We start from the raw sequence: 25,752 nt of genomic DNA, 5'->3' as shown, positions 1-25,752 counted from the left end.
AGAGACCCTATCTCAAAAAAACCAAAGGCAAGGAAATAAATAAAAACAATACAACTTTATTCTTTGACAATTCTGAAAGTACACAGTCAATTCAACTCGGCTCAAGCCTTGATGCCGGCAGGCCTGATAGCTCTCTGATGCTCCACCCGGGAGGACAGTCTGAAACTTGGCTTTGTTGGCTGCTGGATGTGCAGCATCCTGGCTCCTGCTGCATCCCCCACCTTCTTCTGCTTCTGTTCCTCTCTCTCTCTCTGTCTCTCTCTCTCTCTCTCTCTCTCTCTCTCTCTCTCTCTCTCTGACTTGCTCTATTCCTCCTTAAAAGAGACCCTTGTGGTTTTATTTTGGCCTACTTGAATAGTAACAGACTCATCTCAAAACCCTAACTTAAACACATACGTACCTGTCTTTCTTTGTATAAAATAGTTCACAGATTATGGATATGAGGATGAAAATGTCCTGGGGGGATCCATGTGAAAAACAATAAATAAAGATTGGTTGCTATCATTATTATCGTTGTTACGAATTCCACAGCATCCCTGAAGCAGCCTGCCTGGTACCTTCCAAGGTACACTGGCTGTAAATGAGGATGTGGAAGGGACCTTAATTCACTGAAACACCCTGAGGCTGAACTCCAAGCTCAAGGTAGAGATGACGGCCATGAGAGATGGATGGACAGAGTTCCAGTCACCCACTAGGCCTGGTAAGGAAGCAGGTACAGAGGCAGGTGTGCAGAAACATGCTCGCAGGCCGCCTGCAGGGATCGAGATCAAGGCATGGCCGAAGGCAAGGGCCTCCTGATGCTGCTGTACTCTGTGGTCTCCTTTTCAAGGCCTGGCCTCCTGATGCTACTGTACTCTGTGGTCTCTTCAAGGCCTGTCCTGGGAACGTGAGCAACGAGGCAGCCAGTGTTGCTGTAAGTAGGCTCCTGACCCAAGCTGCCCAAAGACAGAGCTGCGTATGAAATCTCCTCCCTGGGAAAGGGAGCCTGGGAAACAGAAGGTGACAAAGTCAGAGAGGCTGAACAGTGACCACTGATGAGATAAGAGACTTCTCAGGGGAGGCAGGTCAGGCCTCCCATTCTGGAAGGAGCCCCAAATGACCTTCATCCACAACACAACGGAGCCCCGCCTCTGCCCCAGGAGACGCCCTTCCTGCAGGATCCTGAGCCACTTGGACAGTCTGGCTCTTTCCTGTCCAGTGTTAGGACCAAGTCCCCAGGGTTGAGATGTGGTGTGGAGACACTTCTGAAGCCACTCGCCCTCATCAGCTGTGTCTATGGGTGTGGTATTCACTTTCCAGGGGGTGAGGCAGCGGCAGGCTCCCATCTCCACAGCCCCGTGGAAGACGTACCATGGTGATGTATTCCACTTCCTCTTGGTGGTCCTTGCCAGAGGAGGACATGGAGGAGCCCTTTTTCCAAGAGGAGCCAGGGGAGGTTCTGGGCTGCTGCAGGGACAGGTTTGCATAACAGAGATCACCCTCCAGAGACTGTACCTGGAGTTTGGGGACACAAGACGAGAGTCATGGCATCAGCCTATGGAAACAGATTTGACTTTCTCTGCTTTCCTGTGAGACACTACCCCCTCCCAGCTCCTTGTGCTCCCTATCCCAAAATCCATTATCTACCCTGGCCTCCCCCAATCTGGCTGTTTCTAGACCCCTCATCTTCCTTCCCTCTGACTGTTTCTAGGCTCCTCACCCCCCAACACCCCTGTAGGACCAGGGATCTGTGGATGCTTTGGTTATGTGGCTTATCTGATATGTTTGGACATCGAGGCTCCCAGGAGGTTAAACAATGAGGAAAAGGGGAGAGAAGCCTGCTGGTCTCTTTGTCTGGTCTCTGGGACACTTTTACCTGCTCTGAGGGTGGCCCAGCAGCTAAAAGACAAAAAAGAAAGAAAGAAAAAAATTGAAATTAGAAAGCCCATTCTTGAGATTTGTGAGATCCCTACGTGCAAGGAAGGGGAGGAGTGGGGTACAAATAAGCCTCCAGGTCAGACAAGAGGTACGGTTTCAATTCTGAGCCTGTGGGAGGCACACTCTGTGACACTGAACATCTCTGATTTGAGCGTTCCATTTCTCCACCAGAGGAAGCGATCGTAACCTGCTTATTCCTGACTTCATAGAATTGTATAAATGATCAGATCTCCTGGAGACGGGACTCTCCCTGCAGGATCCTGGGTTTTGTCTGTAACTTTGGATGTAGTCTGATTATCCCTCCACCCGACACATCCTTCAAGGGCACCTCAAGGTCATGCCTGTTTTCACTAGCAACTGGACAACCTGGTCCTTCCTCTCATGGCCCAGGTCCCACCTCCTGCATCTAAATTCTACTTCATCTTCACCCAGGCTCTGAACCATAGGGTGGCTGGGCCTGTCCCCTCCAGACCCGTGGCCCTGCCTGACAGCCAGGCTCTGAACCATAGGGTGGCTGGGCCTGTCCCCTCCAGACGCGTGGCCCTGCCTGACAGCCAGGCTCTGAACCATAGGGTGGCTGGGCCTGTCCCCTCCAGATGCGTGGCCCTGCCTGACAGCTGAGTGTTCTGCCTGCAGCTAGGATGTCTGAGCTGGGTCAGCATGGTGTGGCAAAGTTTTTTGAGGGGAATGGGGGAAAGAGGGATTGCTGGATTATGTAAGGTTTTTTTTCCCTACCCTTGACCCTCCTCCCTGCCCCCATCCCATGCCCTGCTCAGGAGACAAAAGAAGAAAGGGTCAACCTCTGCTTTTAGTATCAAATGACCTCACACACAGGCATAGAGAGAATACTTGAACTTGGTCACATTTGGGAGCAGAAAGGATGATTAGGAAGCAGAGTCTCGGGCCAGCAGAATGGCTAAGTGGGTAAAGGTGCTCGCCATGGAACCTGACAGCCTGAGTTTAATTCTCAGAACCCATATGGTGGAAGGAAAAACCAATTCCCACAAGTTGTCTTCCAATCTTCACACATTTGCTATGGTATGCACACACACACACATGCACACACAATTTAACTTTTTTTTCCTTTAAAAAAAAAAGCCTAGTCTATCCAGGCATAGTGGTGCATGCCTTTAATCCCAGCAATTGGGAGACAGAAACTGGTGGATCTCTGTGAGTTTAAGGTCAGCCTGGTCTATCTATGTATTGAGTTCTAAGACAGCCTGTGCTACATAGTGAGATCCTGTCTTGCAACAAATAAACAAAAAGTCCTAGTTTGTCCTTTGAGACTATACGACTCCAGCTAGGGCTGGAGATGGAGTCTGGGTAGAGGGATGGAGGTGGGAACACCTCAGGTTGAGTGCTTTCTGAGAAACGTTCTACAATTACTTGAAAATGTGGAAGTGAAGCCAGACAGGAAAGGGCTTGGTTGATCTTGTGATCTCTGAGAAATCTTGTAATTCTGCAAGAAGGGGCTCTTCCATGTAAAGCAGGGGCACCCAGAACAAGTAGGTCAGCCTGGGATGGGTGATGGGGAGAGAGGAGCAAAAGCTAGGCTCACATCGATGCTCCTGATTCCGGGAGACAACACTCACTCACATATGTACATGCACCGCACACATGCACCTATACCGTGTGTCTGTATGTTCGTGTGCCTGTGTCTGTTACATGCATGTCTTCCTTCTCCTGTGTGAGCTCAGCACCTCCCTCACAAACACATTTCCCTAGAGTGGGCTGCCCTCCTAAAGCCATTGTTACCTAGGCCACCAAGACCAAAACTAGACACAGCCTCTAGAGGCGGGTTAGAGAGGAGTGAGGATCCGCAGAGCAGGCAGCTGACTCCAGATTCTGTACCTGGAGTTCAAGCTCCAGCTCTCTGCCAGCCTCTTGGACTGCCAGCTGTTGCTGGCCTTTCCGCTACAGCCTCTCCCAGACTACATGGATGGATGGTCCCTCAGACCCCCCTCTCAGAAGGCATTGCTAGCCGTCAGCCCACACCACCATCCTACCAGCCCCAGCCTCAGGGTCAGACACACTCACCTTTCTTCTGTCTCCTCACCATCCACCAAGCGAAGAGTGAAACCAGCAGCAGGAGAAGCAACAGAGCTGCAGAGATGACTGGGAGGAGCACACTGAGATCCAGAAACCCATCGCTGTCACCAACACCACCACCGCTGTCATGCCTGGAAGGGCAGGAGACATGTGTACCCAGGCCTCCTCTGGGCCCAACCCAGCAACCTAATAGCAGGGGACAGCCAAATACCATATGGCCTACAGAAATCTGGTTTCCAGCTAGGGGACCCTCACTCTGAACACCTTCAAAGGCTGTGTGTAGAAGCTCAACAAGAGCTGTAGAGCGTGGGCTGGGGAGATGGCTCAGCGGTTAAGAGCACTGACTGCTATTCTGGAGGTCCTGAGTTCAATTGCCAGCAATCTTATGGTAGCTCACAACCCTCTGTAATGGGATTCAGTGTCCTCTTCTGGTGTGTCTGAAGAGAGCTACAGTGTACTCATATAAATAAAAGAAAGGAAGGAAGGAAGAAGGAAAGAAAGAAAGAAAGAAGAAAACGGTAAAGCAAAGTATAAATAAAATAAAGAAAGGAAGAAAGAAAGGTAGGAAGAAAGGAAAGAAGGAAGGAAGGAAGGAAGGAAGGAAGGAAGGAAGAAAGAAAGAAAGAAAGAAAGAAAGAAAGAAAGAAGGAAAGAAAGAGCTGGGCAGTGGTGGTGCACGCCTTTAATCCCAGCACTTGGGAGGCAGAGACAGGTGGATTTCTGAGTTCGAGGCCAGCCTGGTCTACAGAGTGAGTTCCAGGACAGCCAGGGCTATACAGAGAAACCCTGTCTCAAAAAAACAAAAAAAGAAAGAAAGAAAGAAAGAAAGAAAGAAAGAAAGAAAGAAAGAAAGAGAGAAGGAGAAAGGAAGAAGACAGGGAGGGAGGTAGAGAGGGAGGGAGGGAGGGAGGGAGGGAGGAAGGAAAGATGGAAAGAAAGAAAAAGAAAGAAAGAAAGACAGAAAGAGAGAGAGACAGAAAGAGAGAGAGAAAGAAAGAAAGGAGGAAGAAGAAAAGAACAGTAGAGTAAGAGGCTTAAGTCAGGCCTCCTGGAGTCTGTACATACTCTCTCTACAGACTGAAGAGTGTCTGTCATAAGTTGTGCTTACCAAGAGACTATGAATCTGACCTATGTGCACAGAGAGTCTTTGCAGAAGTGACTGAGTTAAGGTAAAACCATCTGGACTAGGGTGGGTCCAACCCAACATCCATAATCCTTGTTTGAAATTTGGTTTGGGTGTTTGTTTTTGTTTGAGTTCTTGTTTTTGTTGTGTGATTGTTGGTTTGTTGGTTTTGGTTTCTTGAGACAGAATCTCAGATGGCCCAGACTAACTTCAAACTCAATATGTAGATAATACTTCCCAAGTGCTGGGATCACAGTGTGCACTGCCGACTCCTTACCAAGAGAGAAACTTGGACTGGACACACATGGGGAGAAGTCACATGACAGGGACAGGCTTCCAATGACACAGCTAGAAACATCAGCATTGCTGCCAACAGGGCTGGGAGGTGCTGGTGGTTTAGAGCACTTTCTGTTCTTGCAGAGACCCCAGGTTCCATCCCCAATACCTGCACATGGTAGCTCACAACTGTCAAGTTCCAGGGGATCAGAATCCCTTTTGTGGGCTCCATGGGCACCAGACACCCATGTGATTCACAGACACACATGCAGACAAGCACTCATATACATAAAACAAAATAATAAATAATAAAATAATACTTTTAAATATATAAATTTTAAAATATCACTGCCAAAGCTAGAAGCTAGAAGAAAAGGCTTGGAACAAGTTATTCCTTTGGAGCTGATAGAGGTGGCTGTATTTGAGGATAGATAGAGTCTCTGAGTGAGGTCATTGGGATGGGCTTTAATCTAACACAAACAGGGTCCTCCCAAGAAGACACTGGGGACTGAGAGATGGCCAAGTCAATGAAGTGTTTGATTTACAACTATGAAGACCTGAGTTCAACTCCTAGGACCCACATTAAAAGATCAGACATGGTGCTATGCTCCTGCAATCTTGGCGCTGAGGAGGTGGTGACGGGGGAGCCCCATGGGTTCCTGGATAGCCAGTCTAGACTACTTGGTGAGCTCCAGCCAATGAGAGGCTCTTAAAAAAAGAAAGATGCACAGTTCCTGAGGAACAACACTAGAGGTTGTCTAGGACACACACACACACACACACACACACACACACGAGAAGGGGGAGGAGAAGAGGAAAGTGAGAGCTATTGCATATTAAAAGCCACTTGGAAGGCCACACGTGTGGTTGTGGTCGAGCCCTTGCCTAGTGTGTGCAAGGTCCCGAGTTCAGTCCTCAGAACTGCAAAACCCAAACAAATGCCTCAAGGCAGAGGGCAAAACGGGGAGTAGGGTGACAGGGTTCCTGGTGGTGGAAAGACTGGGCATCTTCTACGAGGCTTTGTGGAAAGGACCCCTCAATGGGGCTCTTGGGAAGAGCTGAAAACAAAGTCAAGAGACTGGATAGATTGCTCAGTGGCTAAGAGCACTTCCTGCTCTGGTTGAGGACCTGGGTTTGGTTCCCAGCACCTGCATGGTGGTCACAAGCATCTGTCACTCCAGCTACAGGGGATATAACTCTCTCTTCTGACATCTGTGCACATCAGACACACAGAGTGGTACACAGACAAATGTACAGGCAAAACACTCCACACATAAAATAGATTAATTGATTAACTCAAAGCAAATAGGTGAATGCAAAGTTATGGGGGCAAAGAGATCAAAAGCTAGAAATGAGAAGAGGCCTCTCAGATTCAAGAAAATTCTCTGATTGCAAGTGTCTGGGCAGATTACTAAAGAATAAAACAAGTTCTGGCCTTGTGGGAAAAAAAAAACTTCTATCCAAGATCTAGGGTCAAGATTCTTCACTGGGAAGCCATCTAGGCTTTATTTTCGTTTCTGTAAAGTGGGTGCATTTGTATCTGTCCATTCCTCCTCGTGGGGTCATCCTAGGCAGGAACAAAGAAAACATCAGATGAGGGCTGAGGTGCAGTTCAGCTGGCAGAGTGCCTACCTAGCATACATGAGTTCCATCCCTGGCAGGCACAAACAGGGCGTGGAGGCAAGCACCTGCAATCCTAGCAAGCAGGAGACAGAGGCAGAAAGACAAGAAGTCCAAGGTCATCCTCAGCCTGAGCTGCAGGAAAGTCTGTCAGGAGGCAGGGATGAGGAAGAAAAGAAAAGAAGAGGAAGAGAGAGGAAAGGAGAGGATGTCACTCTGGCTAGGAGCTACCAATATCACAGTTCTCACGTTAACAGTCATTTGATTATTTATTTGTGCATACATGCATGTGTGTGTGTGTGTGTGTGTGTGTGTGTGTGTGTGTGTGTGTGTGTGTGTGTGTATCTGTGCACATGTGTACAGTGTCCTCAGAGGCAATAGAGGGTGGATCCCCTGGGACTGGGACTGGAGTTACAGATCTCGTGACTAACGTATGGATGCTGGGAATCCACTGTAAAAGCAGCTAGTGCTCCAAACCATTGGTCCTTCTCTCCAGCTCCCTTATCAGTCACTTGAAGACCTCTAGGGGATCAAGTCCTCCACAGTTCTCCATGGCCTCCTAGAAGCTGGACCAAGAGCCATCCCTGTGGCCCTACAGCCCCATTTCTCTCTCTCTCTCTCTCTCTCTCTCTCTCTCTCTCTCTCTCTCTCTCTCTCTCTCTTTCACACACACACACACACACACACACACACACACACCAGCCACACTAACCTTGCTGACTTCCCATAACTCTCTCTCTCCCCCACAGAGCACTATACTCATGTATCTAGAACTCGGCACGTGCCTACCAGAAAGGAACTAGTTCCAGTTAAAGTAGAATGAATGAATGAACAAATGAACCAGCAAACCTACAAACTACCCTCTGTTCCAGGATCAGGGCTCCCTGGGAACTGAAGGCAAGTCAGGAGGGCCAGCATATTAAACCATAGAAATAGAACCTGAGACTTCAGAGACTATTGGAAGAGCTCAGCCTAACTGGACTACAGAGGACAGCGGCATCCAAAATGACTTACCTGTGATCAGAGTAGTAGCTGGTCGGCATTGGAAACGTGCTGGTCTCTTTTACCGTGGTTGTCACTGTGGAGATGGTGGTGGTGGAGGTGATGGGGGGCGTGGTTGACACTGTAGTGGGTGCTTGGGTTGCTTGGCATAAGACAGATTAGAACACTATTCCAGCCACCCACTCACTTGCTCTGAGCCCGTGAGGGAGTGTGAGCCGTCCCAGCCAGAGGACCCTGGAGCAAGGCTGTGTCAAACAGTTATAGCTGGTCTATAGCATCCTCTTGGTCTCTAAGAGAAGCCAGAGCTTATGGGACAGGTAGGCCTGGAACCAAGCCCAAGGAGGATGATGAGCAACGACAACTGTGTACCCCACCTGCTAGGACAGTGCCCCAGCCAATGCCTCCCTCCAAGAGACAGGGAACTGGAAGAGTTGCTAACATAACCTACATTGGAAACTTCTAAGGTCAACAGCTAACATTGGAACTAAAGAGATGTCTCAGCCATTAAAAGCATACAATGCTCTGACAGAGGACACAAGTTCAGTTCCCAGCACCCACCTGGTGGCTCACAACTGTCTGTAACTCCAGTTCTAGGGTATCTGGGCCCCTCTTCTGGACTCTATGGGCACATGACACACACAGTACACATACATGTGTGCTGGCAAAATACCCATGTATATAAACTAAACAAACATCCCTTAGTAGCAAAAAGAAAGTACTGATAGGAGGACACGTTGCTTGGGACAAAGTAAGAAGTTTTAATAATAAGGACAACACTCTTCCAAGAATGTTGTCAGGGTTCAGCAAGTTAACGCAAGGTTTGCACCATACTGAACTTCAGGGAGTCCTGGCAATGGCGGACTGATGGCTCTCATCTGCTGCCTCTATCCTCCAAGTACCCTGTGACCTGGTACTGCCTGAGGCTGGCCAAGCAGAATCCAAGAGAGAAACTACTCCAAGCCAATACACCAAGACCTCTGAGCTGGCACCGCCATTGCCACCCTGCCACCCCCGCCATCGCCACCACCACCACCACCACCACCACCACCACCACCACCACCACCACCACCAGAGTTCTGCATTCTAGAAGGACTCTCAAAAAGAACATCATTAAGCCAATGGGCACAAATAAACTACTAGGGACACTGCAGACATCAGAAATGCAACTATGTGTGAAGACTTTTCTAAACCTTGCAAGCTAGACCACAACACCAGAACTAAGCTGGTAACACTTCCCTTGGGCTGGATATAGAGGACCAGAGAACAGCATCAGGTGAAGGCAACACCCGGAGCTCCTCAGAGAGCAAGGCGAACTTTCCCTGGAACTCAAGGAAAGTATTGGCAGGAACTGGAGACTGCGAACCACTGGAAGTGTTATCTTTGGCCTATGAGCTGGAGGTGGGAACGACACCCTGTCCTCTCCTGGGAATAGACTCAAGACAGAGCTGTGCAGTGAAGAGGAGGGGAAAGGGTGTGGAATCTCTGAGAGACAGAAGACATTTAAAAGAAGAGGAGGGATGGCTTGGCAGTTAAGAGCCCTGGCTGCTTCTCCAAAGGTTCAGGGTTCGATTCCCAGCACCCACATTGAGGTCCACAGCTGTCTATAACTCCAGTTCCAAAGGGTTTGGTACCCTCACACAGACATAGATGCAAGCAAAAATCAGTGCACATAAAAGAAAAAAGAAATACTTGGAGAGACAGAGAGAGAGAGAGAGAGAGAGAGAGAGAGAGAGAGAGAGAGAGAGAGAGAGAGAGGCTGTCTCTTCTAATCCCAAGCAGTCAATCAAGGGTATATGGGACTTCAGGATTCTATCTTCCACACAGTGCAACAGCTCTATTGAGTGACAGCTAATTCCTGAGACCTGAGACACCAGAAAGGGCACTTAAAGAGATGCTCACACACCTCTTACCTGGGTTAATGTTAACATGAACTTTAAACATGGGATCCCTTCCAACTTTTGTAATTCCACACCAGTAAATGCCAGCATCGCTCATCCTCAGATCCTCCATGGTCACTGTGAAGATGCGGTGTTTCTGGTCGTCCCTGATGGACACACGGTTCTTCTTCTTCAACCGCTCTGAGGCATCGGTTTCAACGAGAATCTCACATGTTTGCCAATAATCCCCTTGGCACCAGTACTTGTTGTAATTATTCCATCCTGTGTTATATCGGCACTGCACTGTCAAGGAGCCCTGCTCATAACCGCTCACCTCCTCTGGACCTGTGACTGGATCCTGAGCAGTGCAGCAGCCTGGAAAACACAAACGATGGACCACTGATCTCCTAATCCAAGGGCGGGGCATAGTGCTGATTCCAAAAGCATCTTTAATTGAATAGTGGTCAAAGGATAGACGCCTCTTCTACAAGACAGGCTATCTGTCATCCCTCAACATCCTACTGAGTCAGAGGAGCCAGGAAAATTCTGGAGAAAACAATTACAGCCAAGCATGGTGGCACGGGCTTTCACTCCAGTACTTAGTAGACAAAACAAGCAAGTGTCTCTAAGTTCAAGGCCAGCCTGGCCTACATAGCAAGTTCCAAGATAGCCAGGACTACATAGAGACCCCAGTGTGAGCGAGACCGTGACTTCTATCTCTAACATCTACCCTTCCCCCACCACATAAACAATATCCAGGCGTGGTGTTCCACACACCTAAACCTCTCAGTCAAGAGGCTGAAGACGGAGGATCATGAATTTAAAGCTAGCCTGGGCTACATAGTAAGACTCTGACTCAAAAAACAGTTACTCTCCCTGGCATGTGTGTGTGTGCATGTATGTGTGTGTGCATGTGTGTGTGCATGTGTGTGTGTGCATGTATGTGTGTGTGTGCATGTGTGTGTGTGTGTGTGTGTGTATGTGTGTGTATGTGCGTGAGATATATGGGTGGGAGCACATGCATGTTTGATGCATGAGGCTGAGTGACTATTTGAACATCAGAGGGAGGCTCAGGCACCCTGTTCTATCATTCTGGCTTATACTTGTTTTTAAGATTTACTGATTTATTTTTTAAAGAATTATTTAATTTCTTTATTTTATTTATGTAGCTGTCTTCAGACACTCCAGAAGAGGGCACTGGATCCCATTACAATTGGTTGTGAGCCACCATGTGGTTACTGGGAATTGAACTCAAGACCTCTGGAAGAGCAGCCAGTGCTCTTAACCACTGAGCCATCTCTCCAGGCCCTTTAAGATTTATTTTTATTTTATGTGTATGGATTTTTTGCCTGTTTATATGTCTGTGTACCACATGAAGGCCTGGTGCCTTCAGAGGCCAGAAGAGGGTGTCAGGTCCCCTGGACTTGGAGTTACAGATGATTGTGACCCACTGTGTGGCTGCTGACAAATGAACCAGAGTCCTCTGTAAGAAGAGGTGCTCTTCAATGGCTGAGCCATCTCTCACCTGTGTCTAGAGCTATGCTATGGCCAGCAAGCCCCAGCAACCCATCCCTGTCTCTACCCCTCACAGCACTGGGTGATCAGCACACAGGCAGCCACAGCCTGGCTTTTTAGGTGGGGACTGGGATTCGAACTCAGGTCCTCTTGCTCACACAGTGAGCTCTTACCAACTGAGCCATCTCTCCAGTACAAAATCCACATATCTGTGAAGGTCCTCTTACAATGACCCTCATGCTGTGCTGGTGTGGAGAGGTGGGATTAGAAGATCCATGTCCACAGGACATGCACTCTTAGAATGGACACCCTGAGGAAGTCCAGGGAAGCCACATCTAATGGCCCTGAGAGGCTGTTGCTGGAGGTTCCAATAGGCCCCTATAGTCACCCATCTTGGATGAATGACTCTGGTTTCTATATTCCGTGGCCCCTCACACACAGGTCCCATTGTCTGCATGAACTGTGTGGGTGCATTTGCCGAAAAAGCAAACTTGTGATTTCCAGATGGATTTTTCCATTCTGTTCCCTTGACCTTTGTGTCCATCCCATTCTGGTTCCACGATGTCCTGCCTTGGAGCGTTCCCGAGGGTGAGAGGGGTTTCTTCTGCTTTCTCACCTTTGAAAGACTCGGGGCACAATGAAATGTTTCTTTTCGAGAATAATTTTTGGGAGCTAGTGAGATGGCTCAGTGGGCACTTGCCACCAAGCCTGATGACCCGAGTGTGATCCCTAGGACCTGCATGGTAGAAGGAGAGAACTGACTCCTGCAAGTTGTCCTCTGATGTCCACATGTGCAGCCACTGGCAGGAACACACACAGCACACACATACACAAGTAAGTAAGAGGAAGGAGGAGGAAGGTAGCTTAACACTTTTGAAATACCCTTCAATTAATCTATGCTGACCACATGCTTTCGTTACGTGTGCTGTCTGTCCTTATGACACAGTTTTCTACTTAACTATTGCTTCCCTTCCTTTTGTCTTTATCGAAGAAGTTCTGAGGTTGAGTTGGGACACGAGTTAGCCTTTCGTTGTTGTTGTCTCTGTGATAAAATATCTGGCAGAATCAACCTGAGCAGTGAAGGGTTCTTCTGACTCGTCACGACAGGGAGGAGGTGACAAAGCAAGTGGCTCACATCCTGACAATCAGGAGGAAGGGTAGTGAGGGCCAAGAGGGATAACATAGACAGAAGAGGGAGAGGAGGAGGACAAAGAGGAGGAGGAGGAGGAGGAGGAGGCGAGGAAAGGGAAGGAGAGAGAGGAGGAGGGAGGGAGGGAGGGAGGGAGGGAGGGAGGGAGGGAGAGAGAGAGAGAGAGAGGGAGAGAGAGAGAGAGAGAGAGAGGCTGTACCAATTGTCATTCCCCCTTATCCCATCTAGCTCCCCAAGCCTGTTCGATTTTGCTACCCACATCAGTGTGGGTCTCCCCCTGGAAAATGCCCTCACAGACACACTTCAGAGGTATGCTTTCCCAATCTCTTGGGCACTTACCAATACACTTGACACTAACCATTACAATGGGTATATGTTAAGGTCTTACTTCCTAAGTTAATTTCCCATCTGTGTAACTTTCTTCCTATTTCCTTGAGATTACTATGTGTTATCATTTTCTAGGTTGCCTTGTTAGCAAACCTTGTTCCAAAACTAGCAAGATGGCTCATTGGATAGAGGTACCTGCCACCAAAACTGACCACCTGAGTTCAATCCCCAGAACCCACATGGGAGAAAAGAGAATTGACTCCCACAATTGTCCTCTGACTTCCATGTGAGCGCTCTCTCTCTCTCTCTCTCTCTCTCTCTCTCTCTCTCTCCCTGCACACACACACACACACACACACACACACACACTCTAAATAAGGATAAGACAATGACAAAAACCTGTATTCCAGGCATGGTTGGTGACACATGCCTACAATCTTACCACTGCTAGAACCCAGTGTGAACTATGAAGCTAGTTCAAGGACAGCCTGGGATACATAGGGAAACCTTGTGTCAAAAAAGCAGAAACATGAGGACTGAGTCTACAACTCAATTGGCAGGGTGTCCCCTTGGCGAACATGAGGTCCAGGGTTCAGTCCTCCCAGTCTGGAGGAAGATGTCTGAATGTTAATTAATTGAACCACATTTTAAGCTAAGGATTTATCTTGCCCTGCCTTTAAAGCTGATACATAATTCACATACAGTACACTTAACTCTTTGAACGCACCCAGCTCAGTGGGCGTTAGAACAGTCACAGGCTGGATGACTGTCTCTGCTGTCTAGTTACAGAACTTTTTCTTTTCTTTTATCAGTATGAAGAGCTATCTCACACTAGTGACAGTTGCTTCCCTTGGTGCCTGTCTCTCTGTCTTCTCTCCACTAACACTAATCTACTTCCTGGTCCCCTAAACTCACCTATTCCAGACATTTCATAAGACTGGCATTATACAGTACATAGTGGTATCCAGCTCCTTCCTCCTGGCATCTGCTTTCGAAGTCCATCAGTGTGGCATTCCACTGCATGACTATGCTGTGTTTTACTTAACCGTGAACCCAAAGGGGTCAAACATTGAGATTGTTCCCACCTTTCAATAACCTCAAACTCAGAGGTCTGCCTGCCTCTGCCTCCCTAGTGCTGGGATTAAAGGTGAATACACCACCACCTGGTGTATTCTTAGCTTTTACATGGACGTGTGCTTGTAGTTCATTGTGGTCATGTGGCAATGCCGTATCTATCATTCTGAAGAGCCATCACATTGTGTTTCAGAGTGGTCTCGCCACTGTTCACGTATCAACAATGTACAAGCTCTACAGTTAATTGTAAGAATCTTGGGAGCTGGAGAAATGCCTCAGAAATTAAGAGCAGTGTTGCTCTGGCAAAGGACCTGAGTTCAGTTCCCAGCACCCACCACAGGCAGCTCACAACTGCCGTCACTCCAGCTCCAGGGGATCTGGCGCCTTCTTCTGTCCTCCTCTGGCAACTGTACACAAGTTTTCTCTCTGTGTGTCTCTCTCTGTCTCTCACTGTCTCTCTCTCTGTCTCTCTGTCTCTCTCTGTGTCTCTGTGTCTCTGTCTCTGTCTCTGTCTCTCTCTCTCTCTCTCTGTCATCTGTCTGTCAGGGTCTTACTATTCCTAAATTTCTTTTCTTTTTTTTATGTTTATATGTGTTTGAGCGTGTGCTTATGTGCACATGACTACAGGTTCCCATGAAGGCCAAAAAGGACATCAGAGCTGGAGTGACAGGTGGTTGTGACAAACCCAGCAGCAGGTGCTGGGAATCGAACTTGGGTCCTCTGGGGGAAGAGAAAAGCAAGCCTTCTTAATTGCGGAGCCATCTCTTCAGCCCCCACGTTTGAAAGGTCAATGTCTAAATACGAAAGCTGACACTTGACTGTGAGATTCTAGAGCCCTGAGAAACGTCTGTTCTAGGGGTATGAAATTGAAAGCCATTTGCTAAAAATATTTCAAGCTAAGAGGAGAAGCCCATGGGCACAGTAGAAACCACCAGAATACAAAACCAGAGAACTCCCTACAGCCATTCTCAACCTTCCTAGCACCATGACCCTTTAAAACAGTTCCTCAGGTTGTGGTGACCCTCATACACACAATAAAATTATTTTCATTACTACCTCATAATTTTGCTACCGTTATAAATCACTATGTACATATTCTTGGAGATAGAGGTTTGCCGCGGCAAGCATGACCCACAGGTTGAGAACCGCTGCACTAGAGGCTCTGCGTACCCATTTATACTGCAGCACTAGCCGCAGTCACCGAGCCATGGATCAAAGTCCATTGACAGATGAATGGATAAAGCCGATGACATATAAATACACAATGATTCCTGCAGGAAAATACACTGACCTGGAGACCACCTTGTTAAAGAGAGGACGCCAGATTCAGAAAGACAAATATCACATGTTTAATCTCCTACGCAAACTCCAGATTTTAAAAACAAACCAACAAACAAAACATAGGAGTACAAAAGGGTGTTAAGGGAGAAGAAGGCAACCAGTAGAAACGGGGGAGAAGAAGAAAGAAGACAATTATCTGAGTACATGATATGCACACATGGAAAAATGACGCAAAGAACTCATGGTTTTGTGCAATTTCTTTTGAGACACACTCTCACCCTGCACCCTGACTAGCCTGGAACTTGCTATGTAGACTAGGCTGTCCCTTAAACTCACAGAGATTCACCTGTCTCTGTCTTCCAGATGAAGAGAGATTAAAGGCCTGCATCATTGTGTTCAAGAGTAAGTTCTCTTTCTTTGAAATCAAAACTGTATCCACTTACAGCTACATTGATTCAAGCATCATGGCACAGCCTATAATCCCAGTACCAGAAAACGCCCCTCTGCCGTCTGACTCAGCACGCACTAACTAGAGCAGCGGTTCTCAACCTTCCTAATGCTTTGACCCTGTAACACTCTTCCTCATGTTGTGGTGATTTCCCGGCCATAAAATTATTTTTGTTGCTGCTTCATAATTGTTATTTTGCTAGTTATGAATCATATTTTGAATATTTTTGGAGACAGACGCAGGGGCAGGAGAATCACTGGTTAGAGGGCCAGCCTTGGCTACATAGGGAGCCCTCCCACACACCATCTCAAAACACAAGAAAGCGCTGTCAGCCCTCTATCTGTGGCCTTGTCTCCTGCCCTCTCTTCTCCTTTCATTCCTCAGCCGCTTCTGATAGCACCTTCTCTCCCAGCTGCCAGGAATCACCCCTCCATCGGTTCTGAATAGCAGAACTCTTTTTCCCTTCAGCGACCTGTGCCCACAATCATTTCTTCCCCCAAAGCCTTCCTTCCCTTGCTGGAACAGAATCACAAGATGACAATCCAGCCTCATCAGACATTCTCCTGAGCACCCAGGACTCTCCTGACTTTCAAAGACCGATGAGGCCCATCAGTGTGTCTGTCTCAAATATGACCAGTCTGAAGTAGTCTAGAATTGTCCCTCGAAGGGAGCTTAAGCACTCAATATTTCTGCCACAAAGGCACCACAACCATGGGGTAGTGGATGGACAACCCCTTGCTAGGCAACCACTTCCTCTGGTTGCCCGAGCGTGCTCACCTGAGATCCAGAAGAGAAAGGGGACCAGCAATGACAAATGCATCTTCTCACACCGAGTCACCTTGGTGGAGCCTGGCAGCAAGAGCAGGCTACATGCTCTGCTCCTGCGTCTCCTGGGCCTCTGATTTCCCTCACTCTCACTCTGGTACTTCCTCCTTTAGCCACTTCCCGCTGGCAAATAAAACCAAAAGAGGAAGGAGGTAGGGTGAGAAAAGTGTAATGCAAGAAGTCAGACTTGTGAAAAGGGCTTTGAGAAACATCACCCTCCTCAGCACCACAGTGACTTCTCTGGAAAGAGAACCAGCACCTCCTACTCTGTCTATGCAGGTCTGGCGATTCTGGATAGCACCGGCTAGAGAGCTAGAGTCACTGGAGCCCAAAAGCTTCAATAGGTTGAAGGGGGCCAGATGGCAGCTTCTAGAACAGAGACTGGAATGGGAGAGCGGAGGGTGCTGAGGAGGTGTCAAAAGCCAGCCAGCTTCATCGAGGGTGGCAGGCACAGGTGGGAAGTTACGAGGCAGAAACAGGGGGATTCAAAGTTTGACTTGAAGCTGAGCTAAGTGGTAAGTTCAAGGCTAGCCTGGGCTAAATTGTGACACCTGTCTAAGAGGAGGGGAGGAAGTATTTCTCAGTAGCAGAGTTCCTGCCTAACATATGCAAGGCCTTGAGTCTGAGCCCCAGCACCCCTACCCGTTACAAAATTACAAAGAGAATCAGGATATATGAACAGGGATCTACTTACCCAGAAGGCTCTGCTTTGAGAGAACTCTTGTTGATCTGCCCCAGACTACTGGGTAATAGATATGGGCTTAACCTGTATTCCCCAGAAATTTAATGAATATTCCATGGCTACCCCCTACCGCCCCCCATGCAGGAAACCAGCTTGCTATTCATGACTCCTACGCTCACTCGCACGCCCTCCCCGCAGTAACCACTCGTCCAAATAAGACAAGAAGGAAGGCCAGCCTTGGTGGTCACTCCTCATTCTAACACTGTGGCTTCCGTCTCATGCACACTCCTTTTCAGGAAGCCTTTAGGGTAGGGTCACTTTGGGTAGGTGCCATAGACATCCTGTGACAACTTGCTTCATGGTGTCCTCAAGCCCTGGGCAGGCTAACCGGAAGTGAGGAGGCACGTCGGAGGGCTGTTTACACTGAAAACACCAGCCGCTGATACGCCCCAGCTTTTCCAGGATGTGGCCAGAGATGGCCACTTGCTTTACATGTTTCTAGGCCATAAAGGAGGACCAACAAGGGTGCCGGAGCCTTTCACTCACCACTGTAAATCAAACAGGTTTCTTCCCAGGATGCACCTTCTCCTCCTCCTCCGCAACATAGAATACCTTTCAGGGGGGTGGTCAACAGGCTGGGGGAACGCTGAAAACCAAGGGGACATGTTCATGGAGGGTCTAGGACTGACTTTTCCTTTCTTGGGAAGAGGTAGGAAAAAATGCAGAGCTGTCTGACAGGAGCCTATGGCCAGATCCTCTGATCCTGGTCCTCTCAAACTGGCCCATCCAAGATGGAGGGCCACAGACTTATCCAAGCCACTGTGTGATACAGTCAGTGATGCTGTCCCTTAAACAGGGGCCCTCTGTGGATTCTGAGAGTGTCAGGATAGTCAGGAGCCCTGTGTCTGTGGGTAGAGGGATGGTTCAGTATTCACAAGGGCACAGTGCTCTTCAGAAGACTAAGTTTCCCAGTATCCACGCCAGATGGCTCACAGCCATCTATTAGCCCAGCTCCCAGGGCTCTAACGTACTCTTCCGGACTTCACATGCAAACACATGTAGCAATCACACATGTGCACATGCACACATACATATGCATGTACATAAATTAAAATAATAAGTCATGTTTTGGTTTTTGCTTTCGGAGATAGGGTTTCTCTGTATAGCCTTGGCTTTTCTGGAACTCACTCTGTAGACCAGGATGGCCTCAAATTCAGAGATTTTGCCTGCCTCTGCCTCAGCAGTGCTGGGATTAAAGGTGTGTGCTGCCTCTGCCACCACCACCACCACCACCACCACCAAAACCACCACAACCACTACCACTACCACTACCACCCTATAATAATAAATCTTTAAAAAAAAAACAACTAAATCTGATACAATTAAAAAATAACCCACATAATTAAGTCTTGCTGTAATGAGAAACAACTGTCAGTCATTCATTCTCAAACTTATTCCCCCAATCCTGACCTTGCCTAGGCTAGGGCTCTCTGCCCTCGTGCTTCTATTCCAAGCTGCACTTAGTAGGGCTTCTAAAGTATTGTCCTGTAGTCACTGAAGCTGAATTGTCATGTCCCTACCTAGATGGGGCTCCTTTCAAGACCTCATGCCAAATTTAGTATTCATAACTTGGAAATCTTTTTCTGCAAAGGGTGCCAGGATTGTATCAGCCTCGGGCCTGAAGTAGATCTCTGGTGCCTCCTCCTTAGACTCACATCCTCTTACCTCAGAGTGTTTCTCTCTAAAGAGAATTCATTTCCCCTTGAACCTAGACAGACTTGTGACCTGTTTTGCCTACTGTAGTACAGAAGAAGTGGGGTGTCCCAGCCCCCAGCCTTAGTTTAGTGCTCTCATATTTCCTCCTGCACTTCCTGCTTCTGCCAGGAACCTGTTGGTCTGCTGGGTGGACAGAGGAGACAAAGAGAGCAGAGCTGAGCTGCCTTGGTCACTAGCCAGCAGACCCCAGTCATACCTGGGAGCCTAGCCGAGGGCAAAATGGCCACCCAGACCAAGAGCTGACTCAAACTGTGCCCTTGAGTTTGGAGCAGTTCACTGTAGCATTATAGTGCTGGTAGAGAAAGGCTAAGAGTCCCTGGAAGCAAGGCCTGCCCTTCTACTCTAAAGCTGTAGCTATCCCAGGCTTCTGTGTGCTCCTTTTCTATCTCTCTCTCTCTCATAGCACTTGCCCATGGCTCCTCCTGCCTTTCTTCCCCCAGATCCCACCTCACTGTCTCCTTGACGCTGTTGGGATCACAGCCAGCCGTGGAACTGTGGAGTTGCTGTGGCTTCTGAAGGAAAACAGTATGTTTTAATGACTCAAGATTAAGAGCACAGACTGCTCTTGCAAAGGCCTGAATTTGGTTCCCAGCACCCGTGTTGGGTGGCTAACAACCACCTGTAACTCCAGTTCTAGGGGATTTAACGCCCTCTTCTGGCTTCCATATGCAAGTGCACACATGTGCACCTACCCACAAGCAGACAAACACATATATACATGTAATTAAAAATAAAGCTGGGTACACTCCTTTAATTCCAGCACTCCGAAGGCAGAGGCAGGTGGATCTCTGAGTTTAAGGCCAGCCTGGTAGACAGAGTGAGTTCTAGGATAGCCAGCACTACACAAAGAAACCCTGCCTCAAAAAAAAACCTATATGCATACGTACATACATACATATATCTAAATTATACATTTGTCTAACTTACTAAAGTAACACTCATTTTAGGAAACAGAGAAGAAGACAGGAAGGAGGAAATCCTTAAGAGAAAAAGGAATTTCTTAGACACATGGTTTTGTAGAATTGAATCCATGGCCACTTGGTCCCATGGGCTTGAGCAGAACATCAGGTGATGGAAACACAAAACAGAGGTAACTGATCCCGACATGGCCACCCAGGAAGCAGACTGGGCAAACCGGAACCCACCTCGCTTTCTCTCAGTTCCCTTTCGTTCCATCTGGGCTTGAATCTGTGGGACCATGCCACCCACATTCAGAGTGGGTCTTCCGAGTTCAGTTAATCCTCACAGGCACACCCAAATGTGTGTTTTCATAGTCCTAGCGTATCTCCTCTCAGGTTGGCAATAAAGATTCATCCTCATACAGCAGTTTGTTCCAAGAAACTGGCTAACATGATTGTGTGCTCTGGTTAGTCCAAAGTCCAAAATAGTGAAAGCCATCAAAGCCTGAACATTCCCAGCTGGGAGCTGAGGCTTCAGGGGTGTGTGCGAGTGTGAGTGTGCATGTGTGCGTGTGTGTGTGTGCGCGTGCGTGTGTGTATATGTTTGTGTCTGTGTGTGTGTGTGTGTGTGACAGGCTCACTGAGCAGCTCAGCTCACTATCTATGACTCCACACTGACCTCTAACTTGCAATCCCCCTGCCCCAGCCTACTGAGGGCTGATATTAGAGGTGTGCACCATCACACCTAGGCCAAGATGCTATAATCTATAAATAAAAATTCTTCCCCAAGGAAACCCGCTTTGCTTTTAGAGTCCTTTAATTATACAGTTGAGGACCACACAAATTATCAGACTTTAAGACAGCCATATAGAAACATGAACCCAATCAAGATTCCCATGAGGCAACTTTGTAAGTGAAAGGGGGCTAGAAAACTGAACCACTGTCTACCTCCCAAGTACACACACGACACACACACACTGAACACACCTGTACACACAGGCTTTGCTCACTTTCCTATTGTGTTCTGTTTCTGAGAGCCATTTATGCTGTGAAGAACACTAACTTTTTGTCTGTCATCTCTTACAATATTTTTCCCTCAATTGTCTTTGTTTCAAATGTCTCAGGAACACCGGGATATCTGAACACCTAGGATTTGTTTGTAGTAGTTGTTGTTTGTCTCTGGGTTTGTTTGTGCTCTGTTTTGTTGAAACAGGGTATCATATACCATAGGCTGGCCTGGACCTTGATAAGTAGCCTCGAATAACCTTTGAACGCCTTATCTTCATGTTTTCATCTCCCAAGCACTGAGATTATGGGATTTTTACCACCATACCTAGCTAAATGTGTTGATGATTTCGTTTTGCCTTTTTCTTGGGTGTCTGTTTGTTAACAATTCTGATGTATCCCAAGCTGGCCTTGATCTCACTATGTAGAGAAGGATGACTTTGTATGCCAGGCTGGCCTTGATCTCACTACATAGAGAAGGATGACTTTGAACCTCCTAATCCTCCTGCTGGACAGTGAACTAAGAGCTTCCTGCATGCTAGGCAAACGCTCTACCACTGAGTCACATCCCTGGCCCCAGATGACTTGATCTTGATGGCGTCTGAATTTCTTGTCTGCTTATGAAGATCATTTGAAGCCAGCTGAGGCGCCAAGAGAGCCACCCGTTGACCTAGTCTCTAAATGTTGCCTCTGAGTGATGGAGTCCAGGACAGCGCCATTCAGTGTTGGTCCAGGGCACAGGGAGGCCGATAACGCACTGTGATTTATTATGGGGCTCCTGCTTTAGAAAAGTCTGCCCCACAGGAGCTATAAAACAAACAAAAAGCAAACAAGCAAAACAACAAGCTTTGCATCTTGGGCAAAAAGGCTGTTGCCCACATTATCACTGATTCTTACTGTCACATGTCTGGAGAGAAGAGTCACTGGTCAGAGAGACTTTGTCATACAAATACCACAGAAAAATATCTGGTTCCCCATTTTGTCTTGACACTCAGGAAGGTGAAACCAAATGTAATACTCAAATCAGTGATGGCCATCTGATCCTGGATATCTCTCTCTCTCTCTCTCTCTCTCTCTCTCTCTCTCTCTCTCTCTCTCCTTTTCTCTATCTCCTGAGCCCTTTCTCAGACACTATCTTTAACCACCCTTTGGCACATATGAGCCTACTATAAACTACCTCCTTTGTAAATGGGGGAGGCACAAAGGCAGACATTAATAAAATGACTTAAGCCGGTAGTGGTGGCGCACACCGGTAGGATTTGCTGAAGGAGGCAGAGGCAGGAGGATCACGAGTTCGAGGCTAGCCTGGGCTACACATTTGTGGGGGATGAGGTAAGGGGACAACATATGAAATGTAAATAAAACATCCAATTAAAAAAAATGACTTAAGAAAAGTAACTCAGCCCGTGGTGGTGCACACCTGCAACTCCAGCTTAGATGGAAGAGGCAAGAGGATCAGAATCCAAAGCCACCTGAGATGCCCGGGACGCTGTCTCAAAGCAGAAGAGATGAAAGGAACACAATTGACACAAAGGTTTGGGCCAGAACCAGGATTCATTAGCTTTTTGTTATTTAGTAGCATTGTGTGTGAGAGAGCATGATGTGTGTGTGTGTGTGTGTGTGTGTGTGTGTGTGTGTGTGTTTAGAAACACATGTGGAGATCAGAGTACAATGTTGGTTCTCTTTCTACCTTTTCAGAGGTTCCAGGGATCAAACTTGGCTTCTCAGGTTTGTGAGGCAAGCAGTTTACCCACTGAGCCATCTTGCTGGTCCAGCTTCATTAACCTTTAGTTAATTATTCAGAAGTTCTCTGGAAGAAAGAAATCATAGTTATAAAAAAAAAAAAAAAAAAACCTCTGGACAATTGGAGGCCAGAGAGATGGCTCAGCAGGCAAAGGTGTTTGCTGCCAAGCCTTGACACCTCAGAGAAAAACATGGCAGAAAGAGTGAAGGCATCCACAGGCTGGAAGAAGAAAAGCAACACCTGCCAGTTACTCTGTGACCTCTGCACACATGGATCAGAGCATGTGCAGGTACACACTGACACACACACACACACACACTAAATAAATAGATAAATAAAGTGTAACAACTTTTTGTTTTATTTTTGTTTTTTGTTGTTATTGTTCTGCTTTTTGTTTTTGTTTTGTTTGGGATTTGTTTTTGGTGGTTTTTTTTTGTGTTTTATTTTTTTGAGGCAGCATTTCACTCTGTAACCTTGGCTGTCCTGGAACTCACAGAGATACTCCTGCTTCTGTCTCCCAAGTGCTGGGATTTAAACTGCACACCACCACTGCCCAGCTGTAATAACTTTCTAATTTAGACCATAAACAGGGCTAAGGAAGGTTCTGGTTTAAGGGGAAGTAACTAAGATTAGTTCAGAGCTTTCTATGATTACCCAGAGTAAAAAGAAAAGAATTCCTGACAACCAGGCAGGACCAGCACATACCTGTTACCCAGCACTCAGGAGGTGGAGCCAGAAGAACCCCTGAAAGCTTGAGGCCAGCCTGCTCTACATAATGAGTTCTAGGACCTAGCTACATAAGGAGACACTTTTAAAGAGACATAAAAATCTCTCGGCACAACTGTCAATATATTCTTTTTAGAATGTTTATTTTATTTTATTTTATTTTATTTTATTTTATTTTATTTTATTTTATGTGTATGAGCATTTTGTCTGACTGTATACATATGCGTCACGTGCATGCCGGGTCCCCCTAGAGATCAGAAAAGGGCATCGGATCCCCTGGAACTAGGGTTATGGATGGTTGTGGGCTGCCTTGTGGGTGTCTCAATTGCTGAGGCACCTCTCCAGTTCCATCGGTAGATTTTTGATGCTAAAAAGACCAACTGAGAGCAGGCCCTGCCCCAAGCCTGAGTTCAGTTTGGGTCTGAAGAGCTGAACTCCAGTCCCCACTAAGTCCACACAGGTTGCAAGACAAAGCTGCTGTCAGAGGGAGTAACTGAAGACCCGAGTGTCTTCACCCTGTAAAGGAAACAGGGAATAAGAAGAAAGGATTGAGTCCACAATGTCATCTAGGAAGTGAGCCAGGGCGCAGAGGCTCTTCTAGACTGTTCTCTCTAGGAAGTACATCTTGAAGCTTGGGGAAGTTTAATGTGAGATGCAAATTAACAAAGCCACTCACTATTCATAACAAGAAAATGGTGCTCTTTAACCCAGGAGGAAATGAAAGCCCAGCCAAATGTCATTTGGCAGGTAGAGGCTGAAGAGGCATAGTCAGGGGACAAGGTCAACATCACACAGATAATGTTGTGTTCAACTACTCTGATACTGATTTCCTTCCATGCCCGTCAGAACCCCAAAGTGGCTGGGGCGCCTGGACCTGACCCCAGGAGACTCTGGCAATCTCTCTGCTTTTGTGTCTTTGTGAATGCAAATGACGTTTGCCTCTCTTGAGCCTTCCAACAGCCTCCAGTGATCATTTTTAGAAAGAGACCACTGCACACCTTGAGATCAAGGCCTTTGTCTTCTTATCCATCCTTCATCCCCGCACTGCCTCATAGTTCAGGGATGCCTCTGTGCTGTGGCTTATGATTGATTCCTTTTGAAACATGTTGCCCAAGTTTCCAGACTGATTCTCACTCTGCTTCCTCTCAGTACCGACCTCCCAAGGGAGACTGACCTTTGTCTTGTTTCCTAAAATTCTCCTCTCTCTGGGACAAGGCTTTGTCCCAGGGTCAGCGGTGAAATATTCCCCAGGCTCACCCTAGGTCTCCTGATCTTCCACACCTGGGTCTTTTTGGACGAGCACACATAGGAGATCCATCATGTTATCTGGTCTTCCAAGGAACAGACACCAACATGAAATGAAACTCGCAAAGATTTTATCAAGGGAAATGTCTATATAAAAAACAAGGCAGAAGCTGGGAGCCAGGGAAGTGTCCGGCTCTGACATGGATCAGAATCCCAGGGGCAGTGGTCCTGGAACTACAGTCGGCTGTTAGAGGAGTCTAGTGTCCCCCAGGAACAGGACAGACATGGTGGCCCTGCCACACTCTGCCTTTGCTTCAGGATTGTCCATGAGCCACATGACCCAGTGCAAACACAGCAATACTGGACATCAGAACACAGCAGCAGGACCTCCAGGTCAGATAAGCCTGGGGATGGGAGGGAATCTGTATGGTATGTTCGCATGGTTAGCTCAGGTGTTCATGAACTTAGTTTGGGATAGTTTTCCTCTAAACCCTTCAATAAAAAATTTAAGAGGTGTGTGCAAGGTGTGCACATGCATATGTATGTGTGTGTATATATACATGCATGTACATGTATGTACATCTAAGAAATGTGTGGGAGGTGCGCACATGCATATGTGTGTGTATATATACATGCATGTACATGAATGTACATCTAAGAAATGTGTGGGAGGTGTGCACATGCATGTGTGTGTATATATATATACATGCATGTACATGTCTGTACATCTAGGTCTAAGTGCCTCTGTTCATACAGTGAGTATGTGTTCATTTATGAGGTGTTGTGTGTGTTACCAGGGTGGGGTCACATGCCAGTGTGCATGTGGAGGTCAAAGGACATCTTGCTGGAGTATGTCTCTCTACCAGGTAGGTATCAGGGATTGAACTCAGGCTGTTGCTAGGCTTGGTGGCAGCCATCTTTACCTGCTGAGCCACTTTGTCAGCCCTATCTGAGTGCTTTTCTATTGGCATACATATTTCTAGATGTATTTGTGTATTATTTATGTATGTGTTTGTGCCTATCTGTCTGTATAACTCTATGTACTGTATACTCGTGCATGTATGTATTTTTATACTCCGTGGGGGGAGCATTGTTCATGTGTGTGTATGTATATGTGTAGACGTGTGGTGTATGTGTGTGTGGTGTGTGTGCATGTGTGTATATACATGCACATATGCAAGTGTGTGTGTG

The 25,752-nt window shown here is 47.3% G+C and overlaps 2 protein-coding genes across 4 annotated transcripts in view; one reads left to right on the top strand and one right to left on the bottom strand.

Moving 5' to 3' along the window:
* Rab37 (RAB37, member RAS oncogene family) overlaps positions 1-25,752 on the top strand; it is a 64,217-nt gene that overhangs the window by 23,162 nt on the left and 15,303 nt on the right. The gene's annotated exons all lie outside the window — the stretch shown is intronic.
* Cd300lf (CD300 molecule like family member f) lies at positions 37-18,651 on the bottom strand. Of its 3 annotated transcripts, none has more exons than XM_028752757.1 (8): positions 17,713-17,812; positions 16,437-16,607; positions 9,898-10,239; positions 8,000-8,129; positions 3,955-4,097; positions 1,856-1,878; positions 1,351-1,494; positions 37-985 (listed from the first exon to the last, which is right to left on the bottom strand). In XM_028752757.1, the coding sequence occupies exons 2-8, from the start codon at positions 16,477-16,479 to the stop codon at positions 767-769; spliced, it is 1,044 nt and encodes a 347-aa protein (XP_028608590.1). In that variant the 5' UTR covers positions 16,480-16,607; positions 17,713-17,812; the 3' UTR covers positions 37-766. The 3 variants fall into 3 exon arrangements, with proteins under 3 accessions (XP_028608590.1, XP_028608591.1, XP_028608592.1); XM_028752758.1 differs by having other exon boundaries at positions 8,000-8,063; XM_028752759.1 differs by lacking the exon at positions 37-985 and adding an exon at positions 18,637-18,651 and having other exon boundaries at positions 1,403-1,878.

Source organism: Grammomys surdaster, unplaced genomic scaffold (assembly GCF_004785775.1).
Source record: "Grammomys surdaster isolate TR1022 unplaced genomic scaffold, NIH_TR_1.0 125940, whole genome shotgun sequence".
NCBI classification, from domain to species: domain Eukaryota; kingdom Metazoa; phylum Chordata; class Mammalia; order Rodentia; family Muridae; genus Grammomys; species Grammomys surdaster.
The sequence above is the reverse complement of the archived record's forward strand: the minus strand, read 5'-3'. Positions and strand labels throughout refer to the sequence as shown.

What these genes read in the sequence shown, in the direction of transcription:
- Cd300lf (XM_028752757.1), bottom strand. Translation starts at nt 16,479, where the DNA reads ATGCATTTGTCATTGCTGGTCCCCTTTCTCTTCTGGATCTCAG. An exon ending in TCATGTTAACATTAACCCAG is followed by an intron (nt 8,130 to 9,897) that starts GTAAGAGGTGTG and finishes TCTTATGCCAAG; the next exon opens with CAACCCAAGCACCCACTACA. An exon ending in CTGGGCCACCCTCAGAGCAG is followed by an intron (nt 1,495 to 1,855) that starts GTAAAAGTGTCC and finishes CCCAAACTCCAG; the next exon opens with GTACAGTCTCTGGAGGGTGA.